The sequence below is a fragment of the Lineus longissimus genome, chromosome 5 (assembly GCF_910592395.1).
Source record: "Lineus longissimus chromosome 5, tnLinLong1.2, whole genome shotgun sequence".
Classification (NCBI taxonomy): domain Eukaryota; kingdom Metazoa; phylum Nemertea; class Pilidiophora; order Heteronemertea; family Lineidae; genus Lineus; species Lineus longissimus.
In genome coordinates this window covers 10,587,980-10,607,324 of record NC_088312.1, presented here as the reverse complement: position 1 = coordinate 10,607,324, position 19,345 = coordinate 10,587,980, and the positions used below count along the sequence as shown (strand labels likewise).

At 39.6% G+C, this 19,345-nt stretch overlaps 2 protein-coding genes across 3 annotated transcripts in view; both read right to left on the bottom strand.

Moving 5' to 3' along the window:
• The window catches only part of LOC135488427 (sestrin-1-like), a 44,603-nt gene extending 32,660 nt beyond the window's left edge, over positions 1–11,943 (bottom strand). Inside the window, exons 1-3 of one of the 2 annotated variants that reach the window (XM_064773034.1) lie at positions 11,152–11,943; positions 10,121–10,186; positions 6,900–6,929 (exon numbers count right to left, since the gene is read on the bottom strand). In XM_064773034.1, the coding sequence (XP_064629104.1) occupies positions 6,900–6,929; positions 10,121–10,186; positions 11,152–11,493 (438 nt within the window). In that variant the 5' untranslated portion in view covers positions 11,494–11,943. Of the gene's footprint in view, positions 1–6,899; positions 6,930–7,825; positions 7,976–10,120; positions 10,187–11,151 lie in introns of those variants that run through there. The other variant, XM_064773035.1, reaches the window with a different exon arrangement.
• An 850-nt stretch (positions 11,944–12,793) lies between these two features.
• Positions 12,794–19,198, bottom strand: LOC135488020 (uncharacterized). The gene is made up of 9 exons (XM_064772382.1): positions 18,825–19,198; positions 18,347–18,454; positions 17,723–17,871; positions 17,306–17,473; positions 16,984–17,093; positions 16,554–16,665; positions 15,940–16,067; positions 14,823–14,970; positions 12,794–14,390 (listed from the first exon to the last, which is right to left on the bottom strand). Exons 1-9 carry the CDS (start codon positions 19,092–19,094, stop codon positions 14,351–14,353), a joined length of 1,233 nt encoding a protein of 410 aa, XP_064628452.1. The 5' UTR covers positions 19,095–19,198; the 3' UTR covers positions 12,794–14,350.
• Positions 19,199–19,345: the final 147 nt, after the last annotated feature.

Here is a 19,345-nt window from a genome sequence, read left to right as displayed (position 1 = left end):
GCAATCAGGAAATCAGTTATACCATATGCACAGTGGAACCTCCCTTAGCAACACCTCTCTATTAAGGACACCTCGCCATTAAGGACACAAGTTTTGGTCCCAAATTGATTGTATACATGGAATTTGTCCTCTCTAATCAGGACACCTCTCTATTAAGGACAGCACTTGTCAGTCCCGAGGGTGTCCTTTATATAATAGAGAGGTTCTACTGTATATCGCATAGGGGATATAAAGACCCCTTACCATTCTAAAGAGAGACTTCCCGCCGGCAGGCGGTAACATAGCGTAGTCCACCAGTTATGAATTCTCAACAGTAATTCTAAGCCTGCAGGGACTCTCTGATAATTGGGTATAAGCCGAACAATGATGATTATTGCCAACAAGTATATATAAATCAATATGATTCCAGTCCAAACCAAGTCCAGTTCATCCAAATTACATGACATTACAATACATTCAACGCTTTTTTGTACAGACTAACAGAGTTTGTGACAAACTTAAGCTGAACTTGATATCTGCATGGTGCTCAAAAATATGAGTGGAAATTTCCACTGAGAAAATGCAGACAGGAACCTCAGAAGTCTAATAGAAGTAATTTGGACTTATAAACAAAAAAGTTTTTTCATTGACTTGATACTAATGCATTTCTTTTACATTGCCACATGTTGCTACATGAATTTTACTGTTCATCTATGACGCTGGCATGTTTCTTCAGACATGCACACCTACGATGAACATGCACTGCAAACAAGCAATTTTTGTCACATGTGATGTTGGCTGTGATAATTTCGCTTGTCTGTGCATGGTACACTGAGACTTGCGTCAAAATTAATTGAATGAAGTACAATTGAAGCGAATGGGAAACGTGCTTCAAACAACAGAAAATTTGAGAACATTATAACTTTTAACAGGAGTATATAGTAGTACTCTGTAATAAAATCAACTCGGGACTAAAAACAGGATATTTCCATTTATGGTCCTGGCTAGAATGCAAGAACCAAACTATTGTAGTATCTTGGCCTTGTTCCAAATATTAAGGATCATTAATCCATAATGTAAATTTCAAATTCACTTCAATTTAATCCGACAATCTAATATGGAACTTGAGCTTATACAATCAGTGCTAGAGAAGCCAGTAGGTTTCAAACACGCCTGGGAAAACGGTCAACCTCCATATTTCACAAGTCCATAAACAACAAAACTAAACAAAGATCAAGAACATTGGATTTTAGACCCCAATCTATGATTTCTCTTGATAGACTTTGAATTAATCCTACCTGTAACACGAAACCCATACTTTTTGTTCACTTTTCAGGGAGAGAAATTGTATGGCCTCCAACACCACTGAATCTCAACAGATGATTGAAAATAAACTCGCAATTTCGTTTTAAAATCTTAACGAGGATGATTAATTAATTCTTAATTAATTCAATATCAAACTCTGATCCACTTTACATTGTGACAATGCACGAAGGGGGGGGCGTGCATCCAATGACTACCTCCCATGATAAGTAAAAGCTGACTTTGGTCAACTTATAGCGTCACTAATGAGAGACCTCATCGATGCCGCCGAAATGTACAGGAATCACATGACTTCTTTGATAATCGAGAATGATTCAGACGATTTATTGATTGCCGGAATGTATGAACCAGCAAGGTGTTGCGTGCCAGGTTAGAGATTATTGATCGCCTCCACCGGGGTCGAATTCCTTGGCAACATCTGATACCTCCGATGCAGGAGGTTCATTTTCCCAAAGTAATTCTGAGGAGTTTTTTTCTCTCTTTTGCTGCATCAGCAGTTTAAAATACTTTCCTTTTACTCTGCCCATTGTTTTTATTCTCAATTCTCATTTTCACTAAGGGAATGTGGAGATGTGATCATCGCCAAATGTATTTTGCCCCCGTCATAAAAAGCACGGCACTCAGATATAGGAATGCAGTCTAAAATGGAACCTCACCAGCGCCCCCTCACTCAGATTAATGAGAATTTCGATGATATCAATTTCACGATTGAGACAAGTCGGCTGAGTACATGGATCAAATTCTCGTCCTCCTCCACACTCTTCAAATAAGAATAGGACAGATCCCCAAATACTTGAGTTCAAGTATTTCTCGGAACCATATCTTGAAACCCTGACAATGTCAATGTGATAAAAGCTCCTGATAAACAATCACAAGAGCATTCAACAGATGACAAATCTAGAAATGACTCAGAAGGTAAAGATTGAAATATTAAGATTCATGGTATAATTATAATTTCAATGGAAAAACCTAAGGAAGTCCGAACATATGATTTGAATTTGATTTCTAGCAACTCCAGGGGGCTGAAAACAGCTATGCAAAGTATCTTTCGTATTTCGCGGCCTGGATGCCAGGCCAAAGAAACCAGAGCTTTTTCATCTTAAGTGAACACAAACCTCAAAAGGTTGGGTCAAAGGTGCCAAAAGATGGTTCCATCAGTTACCTATTTTCTCAGGTGGAATCTCAGAAATGGGCTGCAAAAATGTAACGTTTAAAACTTCGTCTGGATCTCAATGTTGCATGGCTATCTCTTCCCGCTCACCAGATCTCTTCAGCTGGTAACGTGGTTTATTACCTGGCCAACTACCTGTTCTATTAAAGTGCAGCTAAGAGCTTGTCTGAGGAAGGATGCTAGACATTTTATTGCAAATTTGCTCATTATTTCTGCGCACATTTATACCTGCAATTGTAATGTAAGACAATAATATGTTGCAGTGACTTAATTGTCAGGTCAGGCTATAGTAAATAAGGGAGGGGGGCAAGCAAAAGCAAAATCGAAAAGCGTGAATAGCTTGCAATTGAATATTACCTCTGGCCAAAGACAAAGTCACTAGGCCAATACACTCAATTGGTGCCTAACTGTAGACGCAGATACGCTCATCATGCCTTTGACCCTGGAGGAAGAAAATATCACCTCCAAGTGCATGAGCTACGTTGAAGAATGAAAAATACTGATTTCACAGGGGATCAAGGTAATTTGCAGAAAGGTAGACTAAGGAAATGAAGACCCTTTATAAGTTTACTAGTTTGCACAGACAACTTTGTCTCATAGATATTGTTCAACCTAGTGAAAAGGGTTTTCTCTCGCTTTACATCTGTTCCCAGGGGGTCAACTATCAGGCTATATTATACTGGATACCTCATAGCCTAAAATACCTTCACCTTACCAGTCATGGCAATGTTTATAGCTGCCTGCGTGGCATCAGTACCAGGGATATCTTTGTGGCAGCCTGATCAATACTCCCCAAGCATCCAACCACGGTGTGGCAGTGCTACACGTAGCCTACCTGAATGCTGCTTTTTCGCAGCCTAAATCAGTTAGCATCACCATCCCCTGATTTCAATGACAGAATTATCCTTTGACAGAATACCATTGATACATGTACATGCCATAGACTATCAAGAGCCTGGAACATACCCATGATTGTTTTAAATCAATAACTGTGGACTGAAATCTGAGGTGTAAAACAGAATATTTTGGATGAAATGGATGCCCATGAAGGCAGGAGTCACAGGCAAATGAAAAGTTGGCAATCATTTGACCTTGACTTTTGACCTTATGACCTTGACCAGTGGCAAGTGGTCAGCAATATTCAACTTCAAGCATTGAATTAAACAAGCCAAACCACAATTTTTCGGACATTCGGAAATCCTTAGATTTTAGACATGTCAAAGCAAATCATTTTACGAAACGGCAAATCCCCAGCACTGCCGAAGCAGGACTCAGTCTTTCAGGTACTTAGCACCTGACATCACCAACGCATCTCCCAGCCTCAAGAGCACACAAGACTGTATCATCATCCGCAAAGTATTGGAAATATTTCATGATGAGAATGCACAGAGACTCCAAATGAAGCATTAGGGTGTAAATTAACGCGTCTGCCGTTTTCAAGACTTGTCTGATGACAACTTTATGGCAACATCTGAAAACTGACAACGTTAATGAGTTATTCTAAACTTCATATCTAATGCACTGAAAGAAGGTTTTGATACATTCTCAAGAGTAGGATGATTTCCATAAAGATAGCATCATTTTGAGGGCGATACCATGCTCTCCATCTAAAGCAATATTCAGATGCTTGTCAATGACATCTGTGGTGGGGTAAATTATGATTTTTTGGATAAAAAAAGTAGACTCCTTTCAGGAGAAAGTTGGCAGGGGAACCCTTTTGAGTCTGGCCTTTGATGAACACCCCCGCCCGACCTGTCGTTGTAAAAAAACCACAAAAAATTCATATGCATCTCATTCTGAGAGTCAACAGACCTATATACCACAAGGAGTTCGCACTGGCTCCTCGAACCCAAACCTAATAGAGTTTACACTCTGAAGAGCCCTCCTGACCACAATGCAATGCCCAATAACGGTGGCCTGGCGTGTAATCATTCCACCATGGTCGATAATTGTGTACACAGTAACATAACTAATGTATCCTGAACAGAACTTCAGGTTTTTCGAGTGTCATTAGTTGATCGAGACACAGTGCCTGACCTTCTGCCAACAGATGGAACTCCGTTATTAGGACTTGTCGGCAAGAATACTGATTTATACGAAAACATTTCACAGTGACCTCATCAGGACATAAAACGCATCACACACACATTAAACTAATTGTATCGACCAAGAGCTGGTGGAGAGATCTCCAAGTATTGCTGATGGCAAATAGCATCAGCAAGTAGGAATATGATAAATGGTAAAGTGCATTCCCAGCCGTTCACACGATCCACCCGATCCCCGCGGATTATCATAAACGGCTATTGACGTGCGTGCCCCAATGATACGATTACCACAGTGACCTGATCAGGTCATCGAACAGGAGTCGGCCTAATGTGTAAATAGTAAAATCCATTATATCACTGTCAGCCATTGCTTGTTTTTATCAAAACAGTTTATGTCAAGTCAATTAAGGCCAGGCTGGCATGAAGGTGTTGGTCTTGCAAACATTGACCGAGTTCTTCAATTTTCTTTCAGAGGAGTATGCCACTAATTGTAATACCCCCCTACCCATCCCCACAGTTAGTCCTACTCAAGTAAGCTAATTCCTCATTGCACCACATCCCAGCGAGTGCTTGGATTACTGGCTTCTGAGGAAGTCACAGTGAGGCTGAACAGAACTGCATCTTGACATAGAAAGAGACTTCATGTTCCTCTTACAATAATTGTATTATCTCCAGCGGGGATTATGGGGTGGGAGTCGGGAGATCATCATGCAGTGTGGATATCAGCAAAACCAGCCCCTATTAGCATTACCTCAATCGATGAGACTGGTTCCCAATCGTCTCGGGCCCACTAATACTCGGACAAATCTAACCAATTAATAGAAAGAAGACACTAAGTCCCATGGTATATGTAGGCAATACTGATCAACTCATGCCCTTATCCTTGTTCACAGAACTTGCGAAACAATTTTAAAACTGGGAATTTGAAATTGGCCACAACTTATTCAGCTATTGTGATAACAAGATGGAGTGAAAGAAAATAACCTAATAAAACATGTTAGTTGAAATGCCAAGATCATGGACAGAGAGCACAAAATTGCAGTGGTATGTTCAGTGAGTATAGGACAATTCATTTATTTATATTAACTGTTTGAATACAGCTTCATAGCTGATATAGTACAGTGGAACCTCCGTTAACAGACACCTCTTTATTAAGGACAACCTCTCCATTAAGGACACAAGTTTTGGTTCAAAATTGGTTGTATGCATGGAATTTGACCTCTCTAATCAGGACACCTCTCTATTAAGGACAGCACTTTTCAGTCACGTGGGTGTCCTTTATAGAGAGGTTCTACTGTAATTTGTAGCTAACAGTTGTTGGCCTACCGTTATGGTACATGCAATTAACGAAAACAGACTTGACGATAATACCAGCTATTATTTCCTTGATTGGCCAATTTCTCATTAATCAATCCAGCATTTCATACAGATCAAATTACCACTCACCCTTCAGCCAGTTTTGAGTGAGATGAAAACTGTGTGTGTCCTACATAGCGTAACTGTAAATGAACCAACAACAAAGGCTCAAAGCTGATATCACTGACAGTTCATACTTTCTTTAACAAATAAGTTGATGATTGTTTACAAACTGGCTGCTTACCAAACTCTGTATTGATATAACAATGTCACCAGTGATGACAATTCAGAGAAGGAATCGTCACAAGATGAGGAGGCCCATAAAACTATACTAGGCCTATAGGCCAAAGTGCAGATTAGACATTAAAAGCCTTAGGGGCATAACACGACACTGGGTCAACTGGCTTTCAGAAACCCAGTGAGCTGTTCAGTATTGATTTATGCATGGTAATCCAGCCCTGGGGATTTGAATTTGATCCAATGTAATTAAGCTCAATGAAAATATCCGCAGTGCTGGCCCATATTTTGTCGAGGGCTACACCAGAACGGAACTTTAAAATTTTTCCGGTTGGCCGAGATATGAAATGGGAAATAAAGCCTACCGTTCGATTACTTTGATAGGAGATAATCAGGGTTCAATTTAGGCAGTGATGGTGAGGTCCCACTACCCGCTTCGTGACCACCAAGGTTATTGTGTTTGAAGATTTAGAGTATACGATACACCTTAAAAGGGGATAGAGACAACGAGGCAGGGTCGTTAAAAGAATAACACGCAACTTAAGTTAAATTTCAAATCAATAAATATCTTTGAAAATAACCAAACACCATAACTTTAGTATAAGCAAAAGAAGAAAAGAACAAGAATATGCTCTATTAAGGACAACCTCTCTTATAAGGACACCAGTTTTGGTCCCAAATTGATTGTTTCCATTCAATTTGACCTCTCTAATCAGGACACCTCTCTATTAAGGACAATCCCATGGTTGTCCTTAATAGAGAGGTTTTACTGTAATACTATATCTTACCTCTTCATCATCACAATCTACTGGCTGAACCTGAAACAAACAAAAACAGAATATGGTCAACATTCTTTCACAATAACTTTGCCATTCTTTCATACTTTTTGCCTTGGTGCCTTTTTTTAATGAATCGGGTCCACAGCAGAACTCGAAATCTGCTTTACAAAAGATAATTTATTATCGTTGGCCAGAAGTTACTTTGAAAGCAATATTCTAAAAGGCCTTAGTCACAGTATATCATTGTTTCTAATACAAAATACATTACGCCTCGTTTTGATCGGAGCGGTCTTGGTATCGTAACCAATGACCGCCTGGGTAGGTATAAAATTGACGTCATCTTCACAAGCAACAATATGGCGGAGTTCCGGACACCAGGCTGGATCATTCTTTGACGAAAACGGAACATATATACCTTTCAAATCGTATTTAATTTGTTTAATTTTGAAACCTTTTAGAATAGAAATTAATACCTCGCTGTCGGTCATTGGTTGTATAATCAAGACCGCTCGGGTAGACCTCAAATTACGTCCAAAACCCTCGGCGAAGCGCCTCGGGTTTTGGACTGCATTTTCGGTCTACCCGAGCGGTCTTGATTATACAACCAATGACCGCCAGCTCGGTATTAATTCCTTAAATCAAAGCAAGCAGAACCCCCCCCCCATCCCTTTTTGTTAGAATTGGAAAAGAAACATTTGAGCATTTTTGCTTTCATTTTTAAAAGTTCTTCTGGTTTGGAACATTGAGTGTTTTTATATGAAGATGGTGGCTCTGGTACGATCTGAGTTCAGAAAAATATTTATCTTTGATTTATACTGACAAGGAAGAAATGGAGCCAATTGAAGGCAAAAGCTTGGCGAAGGACCACACGTACAGTAAATCAGCCAAGCACACCAACTTTCCGATGATGGCCAACTCAAAACTGTACCACTCACCCCAAATAACTCATTTATAGTTTTCAAACAAGATCTTACTCCCCGTTGTATTCCATGCATCTTGAATATTCAATAATGACACAAAACCAGCAAAGGCACAAATATAACATTTACAAAGTTATCGAATTTTAAAATCCAAAACACCGGAAAATCCAAACTGGACACCTTGATTGGTTTGAATAATCTCTACATATAATTTTCCACAGTTCATAGAGTGATAGACCTTGACTTTGAAGATATAAATTTGTCACTTACAAACAATTGGACCAATTAGATCATAAACAATAGATTGACGTCAATAAACCACAAATAATTATGTGATGATGTCACCAAAATGAAACAGGGACAAGATAGTGATTCATGCATCGATTTGATGTCAAAGTCAAACCACAGAGTTCGGTGCTACTAGGCCAGATTTTCACATTGTTTTTTTAAGCTAAAAGAAATGATCAGATTGATTACATATCTGTTTGACTACACCCGCTATATTCAGCCTTAATTTGACCACCGGCTTTTTGTCAAAGAGAAGGAGAGTTGCAAAAGACCTTAAATGGAAATAAGACATCTCAAAAAAAATTATTTCTAGATGGAGATTGGACTGAGAATTGGTGAATGGTAATAATTGAACTTTGACTGGTACTGCTACAGGGCCGGTCTAGCTCGAGAGTATGAGGTAAACAAAAGTTTACAATGTACTGTTACTTCAGAGGCAGTCTTACTTCAGGTAATTGCAAAATGGAAATTTCCCGAAACCTACATCCCGCGTTCTGGTTCAATACCGGTTCCAGAATGTAGCGAATTTGCAACAAGCGATAAAAAAATCATGTTATTTATGAGCGTCACAAGTGTTGTTTCCAGTCCACGTGTACTTGTAACCTTGGACCAAATCCAATGTCAAAATCTCATTGGCCACAGTTGTGGTGTGTCTCATCTGTTCGATCTGATTGGATGAGCCGGGAGGTGTGTTTGTGAGTGTGGCAACAATAAATCAACAATGAATAGATATGACATCTATCATGTCTATTGGGTCTGTAGAATAACGAATCCTGGATAATTTTTTTTTTGTAAATGAGGGCAGGTTTTATTCTGAATATTTTTGTTAGATAACCTACATGTACGGAGATTTTGCTGCCAACCTGGACAAAACTGAATTAAAATCTAACTTGTTCTCAGTTCTCAGCCATAGAAAAGAGTAAATAACAATATCATTTACTTCGATCAAGATGTTTTAAGAAACGAGAGAATGGTCAAGTTGCATCATGCAGCATTGTCAGCTACTTTAAGCGAACACATGCTCGCATCAAGTCCATGTATGGACTGCCGCCAAAACGGAGCAGACGTCCCCACACCCTATTTACATCTGACAGTGACATCATCCTGCACCAACCAGTCACTTTTTTATAAGTCTCGCATACATTACCATAGATCAATCCATTGCAATGGCTTCCATAGAACATTCAGAAACCAAGTCCACCTGCTATTTTCGCCATGGCGAGGCACACAAAGTACATTGCTATATTTATGCAATGGAAATGGCATAATTCATGATCAGTTACATGTACTGATGTAGATTAGAAAGGTCAAACAAATGTTTCTTGAGAGTGAGGGAATAGACTTGTAAACATTATGAAGCAGTCTGCAACACTTAAAAGGCCATACAAATAAAGTCTAGTTTCTTGGCAATGTGGAAATTGACCTCTGCGCATCACTATCCCATGTATGCACTACAAAGGCCAGACAAAAACAGAATAGTTTCTTGACAGTGTGGGCATAGACTAAGACGTCTCTGCAACTGCAAAATGAGAATGCTAAACAAGGGTGGTAGTCAATCATCATTTGAAGTCTTTCACTGATCATTACCATGTATAAAAATGGAACTGTCAAGCCAGGCTATATAGATGTAGAGACTGACATTTACATGAACATCAATCAATAGTCAATAGAATAATATGTGTGATAAATAATATATACCTCTTTTTCTTACCATCTAGTTTTCCATACTGCACAGAGTCTTCAGTCTTTACAGACAACACTGGTGATACATGAAAGCCTTGCGACAAAGATGCAACTTGCACACTAATGATCAGCGTAGTGATGATTCTAATTAGGCTTCTCTCTCTAAGACTGAATAGTGTACTGTATGTCAGACTTGTAAAAAACTCATCTGCACAAAAAGCTCAGGCAATACCAGGGAAATTTCAGGTGTACCAGTACCACATTATAACGCCTTCCTATTCACCAATATTCTTAGGCTCCAGTACTTGTGGTGGATTTTTTCTATCAAGAGATTCTTACCTCCGATTCAGGGACAAACGATGTGGGTTCTGTCTTGACAGTACGAGGCAACCTTATTCCACGTTCCTGCAAAAAAGAGGCAGAGAGATCATATTTTCATGTTTCATGAGATAGTCTTTAGTTATGGGTCTAAGTGTACTTGTAGGTTGTAAACATTGCAGGTCCGGAACACGGTATACATGCAGTAGTAATGTAAGAGGACATCTATAACTATGATCTAGTTGAAGATACATTCAACACAAAGGGGTAAAAAGGGGTTCCCTGGCTAGAGCAAGATGAGGTGGTCACCCTTCATTTCGATTTACTGTATTTAGACTTTTTTAACAGCTTGAACCCAATCGAGCAAATCAGGTTAGCGCCGAATGCCTTGACTGAACTGTCATGTCGCACTTAGGTACATTGTAGGGCCTGTACTTTGAACTGTCTTTGGTAATTATTCAAATACCATTTACATGTCATATCATGCAAAGAGAAACACCACCTTACTATTAAACTTGCCTTGCATTTTTGCAATTAATTCCTGATATCACACTACAGATTTCTAGAAAAAACATGAATTGAAGGTATAATGAATAAAATGTTGTGCCTGCATAAGTATTGGACACACCCCCTTTGTTCAGAATGGAATTTCCCACTGGTGAATGTACTGCTAGCATACCGCAAGCATAGCAATAGCAGCAGTCTACATGGTCTCTAGACAAAGCTTTTAAATTCATAATGAGCCAGGTAACATCGGCAACATCATGACATCAGGCCGTTTGGTATTTTCACCTCAATAACAAAATCCACCAAAGATAAGACCAATTTTTATAAAGAATGTGGACTTCTTGTCTGATGAGGCAACACAGTGTTGCAAAAACTACTTTCATTTCATTCAAGACGTTGCTTGAGGCTATGTATTCAATTAGTATTGCACTCTACAAAATGGACTGGCTTTTATCATTCATAACCTAATTTGACCCACTATTCTAACCTAAAAGACCCCAAAAAAATAAACAAATTGATAAGACCGCAGGGAGACTGAAACTCACCTCAAATCGAATCAGGAGACTACTGCAACGTTCGCGTACATCACTGAACGGACAAGTAAGTGATAACCGCAATAATTCCGGTAACTGTTCAACAACTAGTGATTGTCCCTTTTTTATATCCTTATTTGGCAAATCGTTACAATTGTCAGATAGGCTGTGTTCTCTTGTGGGACTGCCATAGCCATCAAGCCAATGTTCAAATGTCTGTGTTATCACATCAAGAGCCTGGGACCTTGTAGCCACATCTCGACTAGACAAGCCAAAGAAAAAACGGAGGGACTCTTCGTCACGGAATGGTTGCTGGTCTTCGTCGGCCATCAACAGAGGGTTTTCTACCAGCATAGCAGCATAAAGTTGGCATAGGTTAGCAATAGGCCCTACTACTATTCAATCGCTTGATTCAGAAATAAAAGTCAAGGACTAGAGAAAAGAAATGTGTTCATATGCATCGAATTGAAAGGGCTTTACGGACGAAGGTTGACAGGCCTCACCACTGTACAAATGTACTGAAATGCACAACACATACACTGTCCTGCAGATGCATACACTACAGACTCAGCACCAGCACAGTCTCAGCCCCCAGACTCGATTTGGAAAAATCTCGATTATGATAATGATTTGCACGATTATTTACGCCACTTTACAACGATCCATGGAGATGACAATGAAAAGTTTACAGTTCGTGTCTACTGCAGGTGATGTACAAGTCCTATATTTAAACCGCTGATGAGAATTTCACTCTGAATCGGTTTACTTTTTCAACTCCTTAGCATCATACATAGACATGTCATGCATTCCATACAAACGACACACTAATCCCGCTAGCTCGAAAGCCGGCTGTTTCGACGTTTTTTATTGGTTGGGTGGTAACACACCTCCAAAATTGTCCAATCAGAATTCCCGTTACAATTACATCATGGAAAATTTCTTGCGCCGGCTTCGTCCAGTTCCGTAAAAATCCACGGAAACCGCCGAGTTCAAATTGACGTCACTTTGACCTTCCGTCTGTCATTTAGTCCCCGGTCCTTACCCACTGGTTGTGACTTTGTCTTTCTGAGACATGGCAGCACCCTAACCGGTAATGACACCAAGTAGGGAATGATGTCCTCAATGAAATCCCTGATGATCTGTGCATAAAACAATGATTGGTGTTTCTGAAGTTATGTTGAGGATCGCCATAGGCCAGGCTTTCATTGGTTGTGACAAAACAGTGGAGTCACTATCAAAGATTTTAGTGAGGATATCCTCCATGCATATAAAATCACTATGACTGGCTTTGTCAGGGAAGACACAAGCCATGCTCAACAATTATATTTCAATGAAGCTGTCGTCCTAAATGTGTCCCAACTGCCTGGATGTGTCTGGACAGTAGATGCTTCGTCCTTCAAAGTTGTTTTAGACAACGGCCAAAGTTTGGGCAGTCGGGGTCGAGAAACATAAATTTTATATGCACCTGGCCTTATGTTATTACGAGCAGGGAACTGCAAAGGTGAGGATTGTGAACAGCAGTTTTTCAGGTCTGTTCACTTTTCTATTTGTGAAGTCAAACACAAGCAGACAAGGCAGCACATGTCATTCTACCAGATTCAAAAAATAACCCAACTCATTTTCATAATTTTAATACATTTTTTTAATATCTCTTAATCATGAGTGTAAATCAATGATTGTGTGCCTGAATTTGATATCAATACTGCTGCTGTTGATAAAACACCCGTATCGTTGGAATACCATCACAGATGTTCGCATTATAAATCACTTCTCTACATGTACTTATATTCTATACTTTATATCAAATTCAATATCGTGATGATTAAAGGGAAATTTGCTTGAATATTTTGCAACCCGCATAAAAGTCACAGGCAGTGAAACAGTCTCACAGATTAAAAAGTTTTCGAACATAGTCATTTGGAAAACACCATGCCATATTCTCATTAGAATAGGGAAGAAATCATTGTTTTTTATGGTTTGATGTGGGACATGTAATTTGCGCAGCTACCTTTTAATGCTGGGCTAAACATTAGAGAATTGATTTTGTTTTGCATTTCCAACCTTGGACAATTAAGTGAATTGTTTGTTACAAGATATGAGTTTGAGAGACTTCCAGCTTGATACTTACTGATAAAAACCTCAATCAATAAAACAAACTCTGAGTTTGCAGAAATACAATACGAACAATGGCACATGACAACACTTCAATTACAAGTGTGAATTTAATTGCACAGGCCTAGGAATAAATTTGTTTTTCGAATATCAATGCTTTTTTAGAGCGATAAATGCACATTGCTTATTGAAAATCTCACAGTAGCAGAAAGACGAAAACAAACATAATTTTGTCTCCAGAGGAGATTAGCAACAGAAATTATCATCAACAATGCACAGGGCTAGAAAAGAGCAACAGATGTTTGATTTTTTATAGATATATAAAATACTGTTTGATAATAGCACCATTTACATTTATTTATACATAAATTATTCTATATTTAAATTTATCAAGTGCCAGTACAAGTACACTGCTAAACAAACACAAAAAAGAAGTACCGGCCAATCGACACAGTCATGATCTGGAGTACCAGCTTCCTTCATTGGAAAACTTTCTTTCAATAAACTACTTCATTTCTTTATAAAACTATGGTCCCGGAAGCTATGAACATATCAAGTTCACATTATTAATTCTATCAACAAGGAACCAGGAACTCAGCCACAACACGGCACAACAGTTGCTAAAACCTTAACAAGGAAGGCATCCTACCACAGGCACATTCCTGCCTTCACTTGGCCCCTCGATGACATGTTCGTGACATGATTGGAGCACATGCGCAATGCCACAAACAAGTTCTACATTATGTCACTTCGTTTTTGTAACTGTTTACCAGCACTGTGCAATATTGTCCAGGGATTTCAATCATTTACTACAACCCTTTACTATTGTGACCCTGTTTCCGCTAACAATTCTAAGAGAGTACCCCAAATCTGAACACCAAATCCTTCCAATGCAAAACTCATATAATCCTATCAAAAATCATCTATTGACATGCCACTTTTAAGGCAAAAACGTTTAAGTCACACCAGAAAAGTTAGATCTGGTGTGGATCTAGTGCCTTTTGCATCTGAAATATTCAAATATGAAAAAGTTCGCAGTACACCGTTTGATCATTTATCTCTCGACTAGTTACACCCATCTTATTGCCAAGTCTCCAAACTATTCCTTCGGTTTCAGGTTTGGGTTGCCTCCATCTCTCCTGCAAAAGAATAGTTCCAATTCAGAATATAGCTGGCAGCACCTCCTAGAAGGGAGGCTTTGGTATGGTTTATTTACTATTTATGGAACATTTTCATGATTTATGACGTCGAAGGAATCAATTTAGGAAAGGAGAGATTAACTCAAGCTCAATATCCAAGAACGAGTCAGCCAGAAACGACCATATTTTGTCACATGCAATCACAAGTCACAGCGATTAAAATTCCTTGTCTGTGGGTTGCTTAACTGTGCAAGAGTGACAATAAATAACTCCTGGCATTACTCCTATTCGATATGATAGAGATGGAATGTAATTACAGTAGAACCTCTCTATGGAAACAACCCATTTGGGACCAAAACTAGTGTCGTTAACAGAGAGGTTGTCCTTAATGGAGGGGTGTCCACTAAGAGAGGTTCTCTACGTCATACTAACCTATAATCCCATTCACTTATGCCCCAGCCCTCTACTCCATTCACCACAAACTTGCAGAACCTCTCATGAATACGGGCAGACCAGTCAATACCCATGTAGAATCTGACCGAATCGAGACGTCGACATTCAAGGTGATAATTCTTGTCACCTGCAAATGCAAATCCTTATTCTAAAAGTAATGAAGAAGTACTAACATTACATATGTTGAATAAGTGGGAAACTGAGGCCGGGGGAGGGGGGAGCGGGGAAGGAGATAGATCTGAGGGGGGTGGGGGTGGCAGCTGCCCACTCTTAGTGTAACTTTGAAATGCCACTTTGAACATTTTCAACAACTTCGACATTCAAGGTGATAATTCTTGCCACCTGCAAATGCAAATCCTTATTCTAAAAGTAATGAAGATGTTCCAACTTTACATATGTTGGATGAGTGGAAAACTGAGGCCGGGGGAGGGGGGAGGGGGAAGGAGATAGATCTGAGAGGGGGGTGGGGGTGGCAGCTGCCAACTCCGCTTAGTGTAACTTTGAACTGCCACTTTGAACATTTCAGTATCTGTAGACTTTCACTGAGGCAACCAGTTGCACTTTCTACGCCTATGGCATGGAGGAGTGACGGCTTACAATGGCACCTGTGCAGAGTTACGCTCTATAGACAGAATACCAATCAGACAGGAAAACAGAATGACTTAATCAATCACCGATTTATTCATTCACAATCCAATTAGTTATACATTCATTCTCAATGTTTGCTCTTCCAAGACAGTGGGCATAATCCATGTTTTATTAATCGCATTTGATGACCTTGCTTATCTAGCTTGGATTAACAGGTTGGTTTAGAGGGTATCTGGTGCTTCTATTAAGCTTGTTTCAAGTCTTGCACGTACTTGTGTTTGCTTCTCTGGGGATTGTTATTATTCCAAAGAGGGTCCCTGGGTTCTGCTTTAAAGCATACTACAATATTTCAAACCAAGTTGTGACCTGATCCACCCAACTCTAAATCACAAGACTGACACTCGGCAACCTTTAACTCAATTTATTTTCGTATATATGTAACCAACAGGGGTCGTCTTTCAAATTTTTGCAATTTGTACTTTTTTCTTGAAGATTAGAAACGGCTCACCTGCTTTGAAGTTGAAATCAAACACCTCTGGGTCTTCACCGTCTTCTCCCCACTTGTAGAGTTCAAGGTCACACGACTCCACAACATCTATTCTCTCATCAGGATGGATTACGTAGCCGACAATAAGTCTAGAAATAAAACAACACTGTCGCTCTGATTCACTCGTCACTAGACCTTGGACTGTCGCTTCGGTTAATCTTCGCTAGCTACAAGGGGTGCAACATGTCAGACTTCTGGAAGTGTTTACCAAAATTTTGAAATAATGTTTCTGTGGATTTTCATTAGATCAGGCCTCAACTCAGCAAATTTAACTTCTGTAGAACCTCTCTAAGCGGACACCTCTCTAATAAGGACAACCTCTCTATTAAGGACACTAGTTTTGGTCACAAATTGGTTATTTCCATTCAATTTGACCTCTCTAATCAGGACACCACTCTATTAAGGACAGCACTTGTCAGTCCTGAGGGTGTCCTTAATATAGAGGTTCTACTGTATACGTCAGTGCCTATACAGCAGTATCTTGCACTATTTCTCCTCCTGAGCAAATGCATCATTGAGACATGCAGCAGGGAGTCATTAACAGGTCAAGAAAATCTACTCGAGGAAAATCTTACCGTTTGAAAGTAGGCATCATGCAGATGTGTCCAACGAGGATAGAGGTGCCATCACTCAGAGTGAGATACTGCATGGCGTACCGGTACAAGTCATACCAGTTGCGCACATTACCTGTAGAAATGACACCATTATCATTTTTTTATGTATTTATCGCCCAAAAGCGCAGACACTCCTCCAATAATGGCACCATGCTAGAAACACAACAAGCTTTTGTGTTCAGGATTCAAAATGAACTCTGTATTAGTGTTCGAAATCAACCTCACTGAACTAACTCAAAATAAAAAGAGTAAAAAAGAGTAGAAAAGGACACAGGGTTTATATTCATAAATCCAACAAAATGGCTGACTGAAAAAATTTACAGGGGAAAGATCCATGATTATTGCCCTCAAAATAATTTCTGGTGAAAACCTTGACCTGAGGCCTACTTACCATAACTGTGGTCCCTCACACCAGAAAAAGAAAGTGTTTTCTCACCAACACCCTCTATATCGAAAGTCCCCTCAATCTTGCCAAATTGTTCATAATGGGTTTGATGGGCACTGTAAAAAGTGAACAACAAGCATGTAAGACCGCTGTAATAACTGTAAAAATCTAATGCGACAGAGGCAGGTCAACATGCGAGGCTGTAAACATCAAATACAAAGGGAGCATCTCATAATAGCTTGAAGCCTCAAAGACAAAAAGTTTCACCTCAGAAAGGTCAACAGATCCTTAAGAAATTTCTTGAAACTTTTATGCTATGGATTTTTACCTTCGAAGCTGATCAAAGAACTCCGTCGACCATTTCTCTCTCGCCATAGCATCACAGAGTGTTTTCCAGTGCATGTCAGTGTCGAAATCAAAAAAGGGTGTGGTGGCCGTCCAGTCTAAATCAAACTTCACATTCACTTCTTTCACTTCTTTATCTTTATTTGTGAATCTGGAATGACATATGCACAATACATTAAAAGATGTCGTTTTTAAAATGAAGCATCACTCCAAGGACAGACAGCTTGTCAGCTTTTGAGCTAAGCCTATTGGCTTCATCTCCAGCACAGATCGCCCTCCACTGCCTCCGTCTTGCGTGGCTGCCTCGCTTTGCCTCAAAGACAATGACAGCTGCAAGGACTTCACACTGTGAACCATAGGCCAATCCCAATACTCTGGTCCAGCATGTCTCTGAACTTACCTCATTTTTCCATCGTACTTGATTTTCCATTTTTTCATTGCTTCTACACACTCAATGATTAGGTTATCTGTTCCAAACTTGGTCCCATCTTTGACGTAAATGTTGGTGTCCGGTAGGCATGGCAACTCAAATAATCCAATATCAGACAACTGAAAAATACTCAAGAGTCTTATTTCACGAGATGTTGCTGGCATTGTGAGCCTGCAAGTCCTGATAACGATGACTGAATCATATAGGGCAAAACACATGATACGCATGATAGATACATTGCAATTGATTGGTGTAATGTTTTGAAATCTAGTTCAGCTTCAAACACCTAACCGTAGGCTAAAAACAAGTGGGACTATCTAACTTAAACGCTTTGCCCAGAAAGTAGTCAGGATAATTCAATATTTGACGAGTAGATCTTTAGAGGACCACTCTAAAATTGACAACCAGATCACTATATCAAGAAAATAATTTTCCTTTTCCCTTACAGATGGCTCTCTCCAAAGCGGACTGACATTTCTCTATTGGTCAGTATTTGGTAATTCAGGTTAAACCACACTAATTTACCTCTTTTACAATGTAACAAGGAGAGCATCTAAATGAAGGTGGCTTCAATACAGAGATTGTTCTACTCACCCTTAACATAAGAATAGTTTGGACCAGGTTATCATGCCTTCTAGCTGTTGCTGTTACAAAGAAGTCATCATTGGCATTCCCACCATTGAAGTACACAGCATCAACAGCCTGGAATTTCAAGAGGTAGACACTCTCAGGTAAAAGGATCACGTTTTTTTGTCTCATCCGACAGACTCCGACATTTTTTTAGCTGTGCGTCATGTCACAAAGTTTTGTAGGACAGGAATTTTAGATCCTTGAAAGCCATGCCGGTTCATCCAGAAATTCATTCAATCCTTGGTTCTCCCCGGGATCAAACCCGGGCCCTATTGCGTGGTAGCCAGCAGCGTTAACCTGCATTTGTTATGACCCACTGGCACTGGCTGATTTTCGAGGGTATTGTTTATTGCATGTGATGTGGTGGTCGGCTATCAGTATCAATACGAGTAGACAATATCGACTCGTCGATACGACGATATCGTCATCGATGCCAACATACTTTTGGATGTTCTTGGGGCAGCTTCTGTGGCTTCTCCATGTCTTCGACAGAGTTTCTAGACTTTCTGCCATAGCCGGCAACATCAGTGCTTGCATTAGCGCGCTCATTTCTCCAACGACGAATGTTAAACAGGAAATAGAAGAACCAATACTTCAGTGTGTACAGTTTGCCAGGTTGAGAGTACACACCATTCACTGGCTTTGGATCCTTCTTAAACGCAAAATTTAGCGCTATGAATCCACCAACTGCCGCCAACACATAGACTAGCATGTTAACTTAATGTTTGTATGGTTGTCAATAGTTTATTCTCACGAAATTACAACAAAAATATGAAATAATCAGGGGGGAAAATTGAAAATCTTCCAACTCATGAACTGAAGTCATGGAAGTGTTGCCCTCTTTCCAAAAAAAGTGAAACTAAATTTACATGACCTTCGGTTCGTAAATAACACGAGATAGACTTTTGATTACTTTATGACAAATAAATTATTCACAAAATTTATAAATTATTATTATTATAT

Bases quoted from the DNA above. Each gene is read 5' to 3' on its own strand.
- LOC135488020 (XM_064772382.1), bottom strand. From the start codon at position 19,094: ATGCTAGTCTATGTGTTGGCGGCAGTTGGTGGATTCATAGCGCTAAAT. The intron at 18,455-18,824 runs GTATGTTGGCAT...TTGAAATTCCAG, and splicing joins TGCCCCAAGAACATCCAAAA to GCTGTTGATGCTGTGTACTT. The intron at 17,872-18,346 runs GTGAGTAGAACA...AGTATTTTTCAG, and splicing joins AAACTATTCTTATGTTAAGG to TTGTCTGATATTGGATTATT.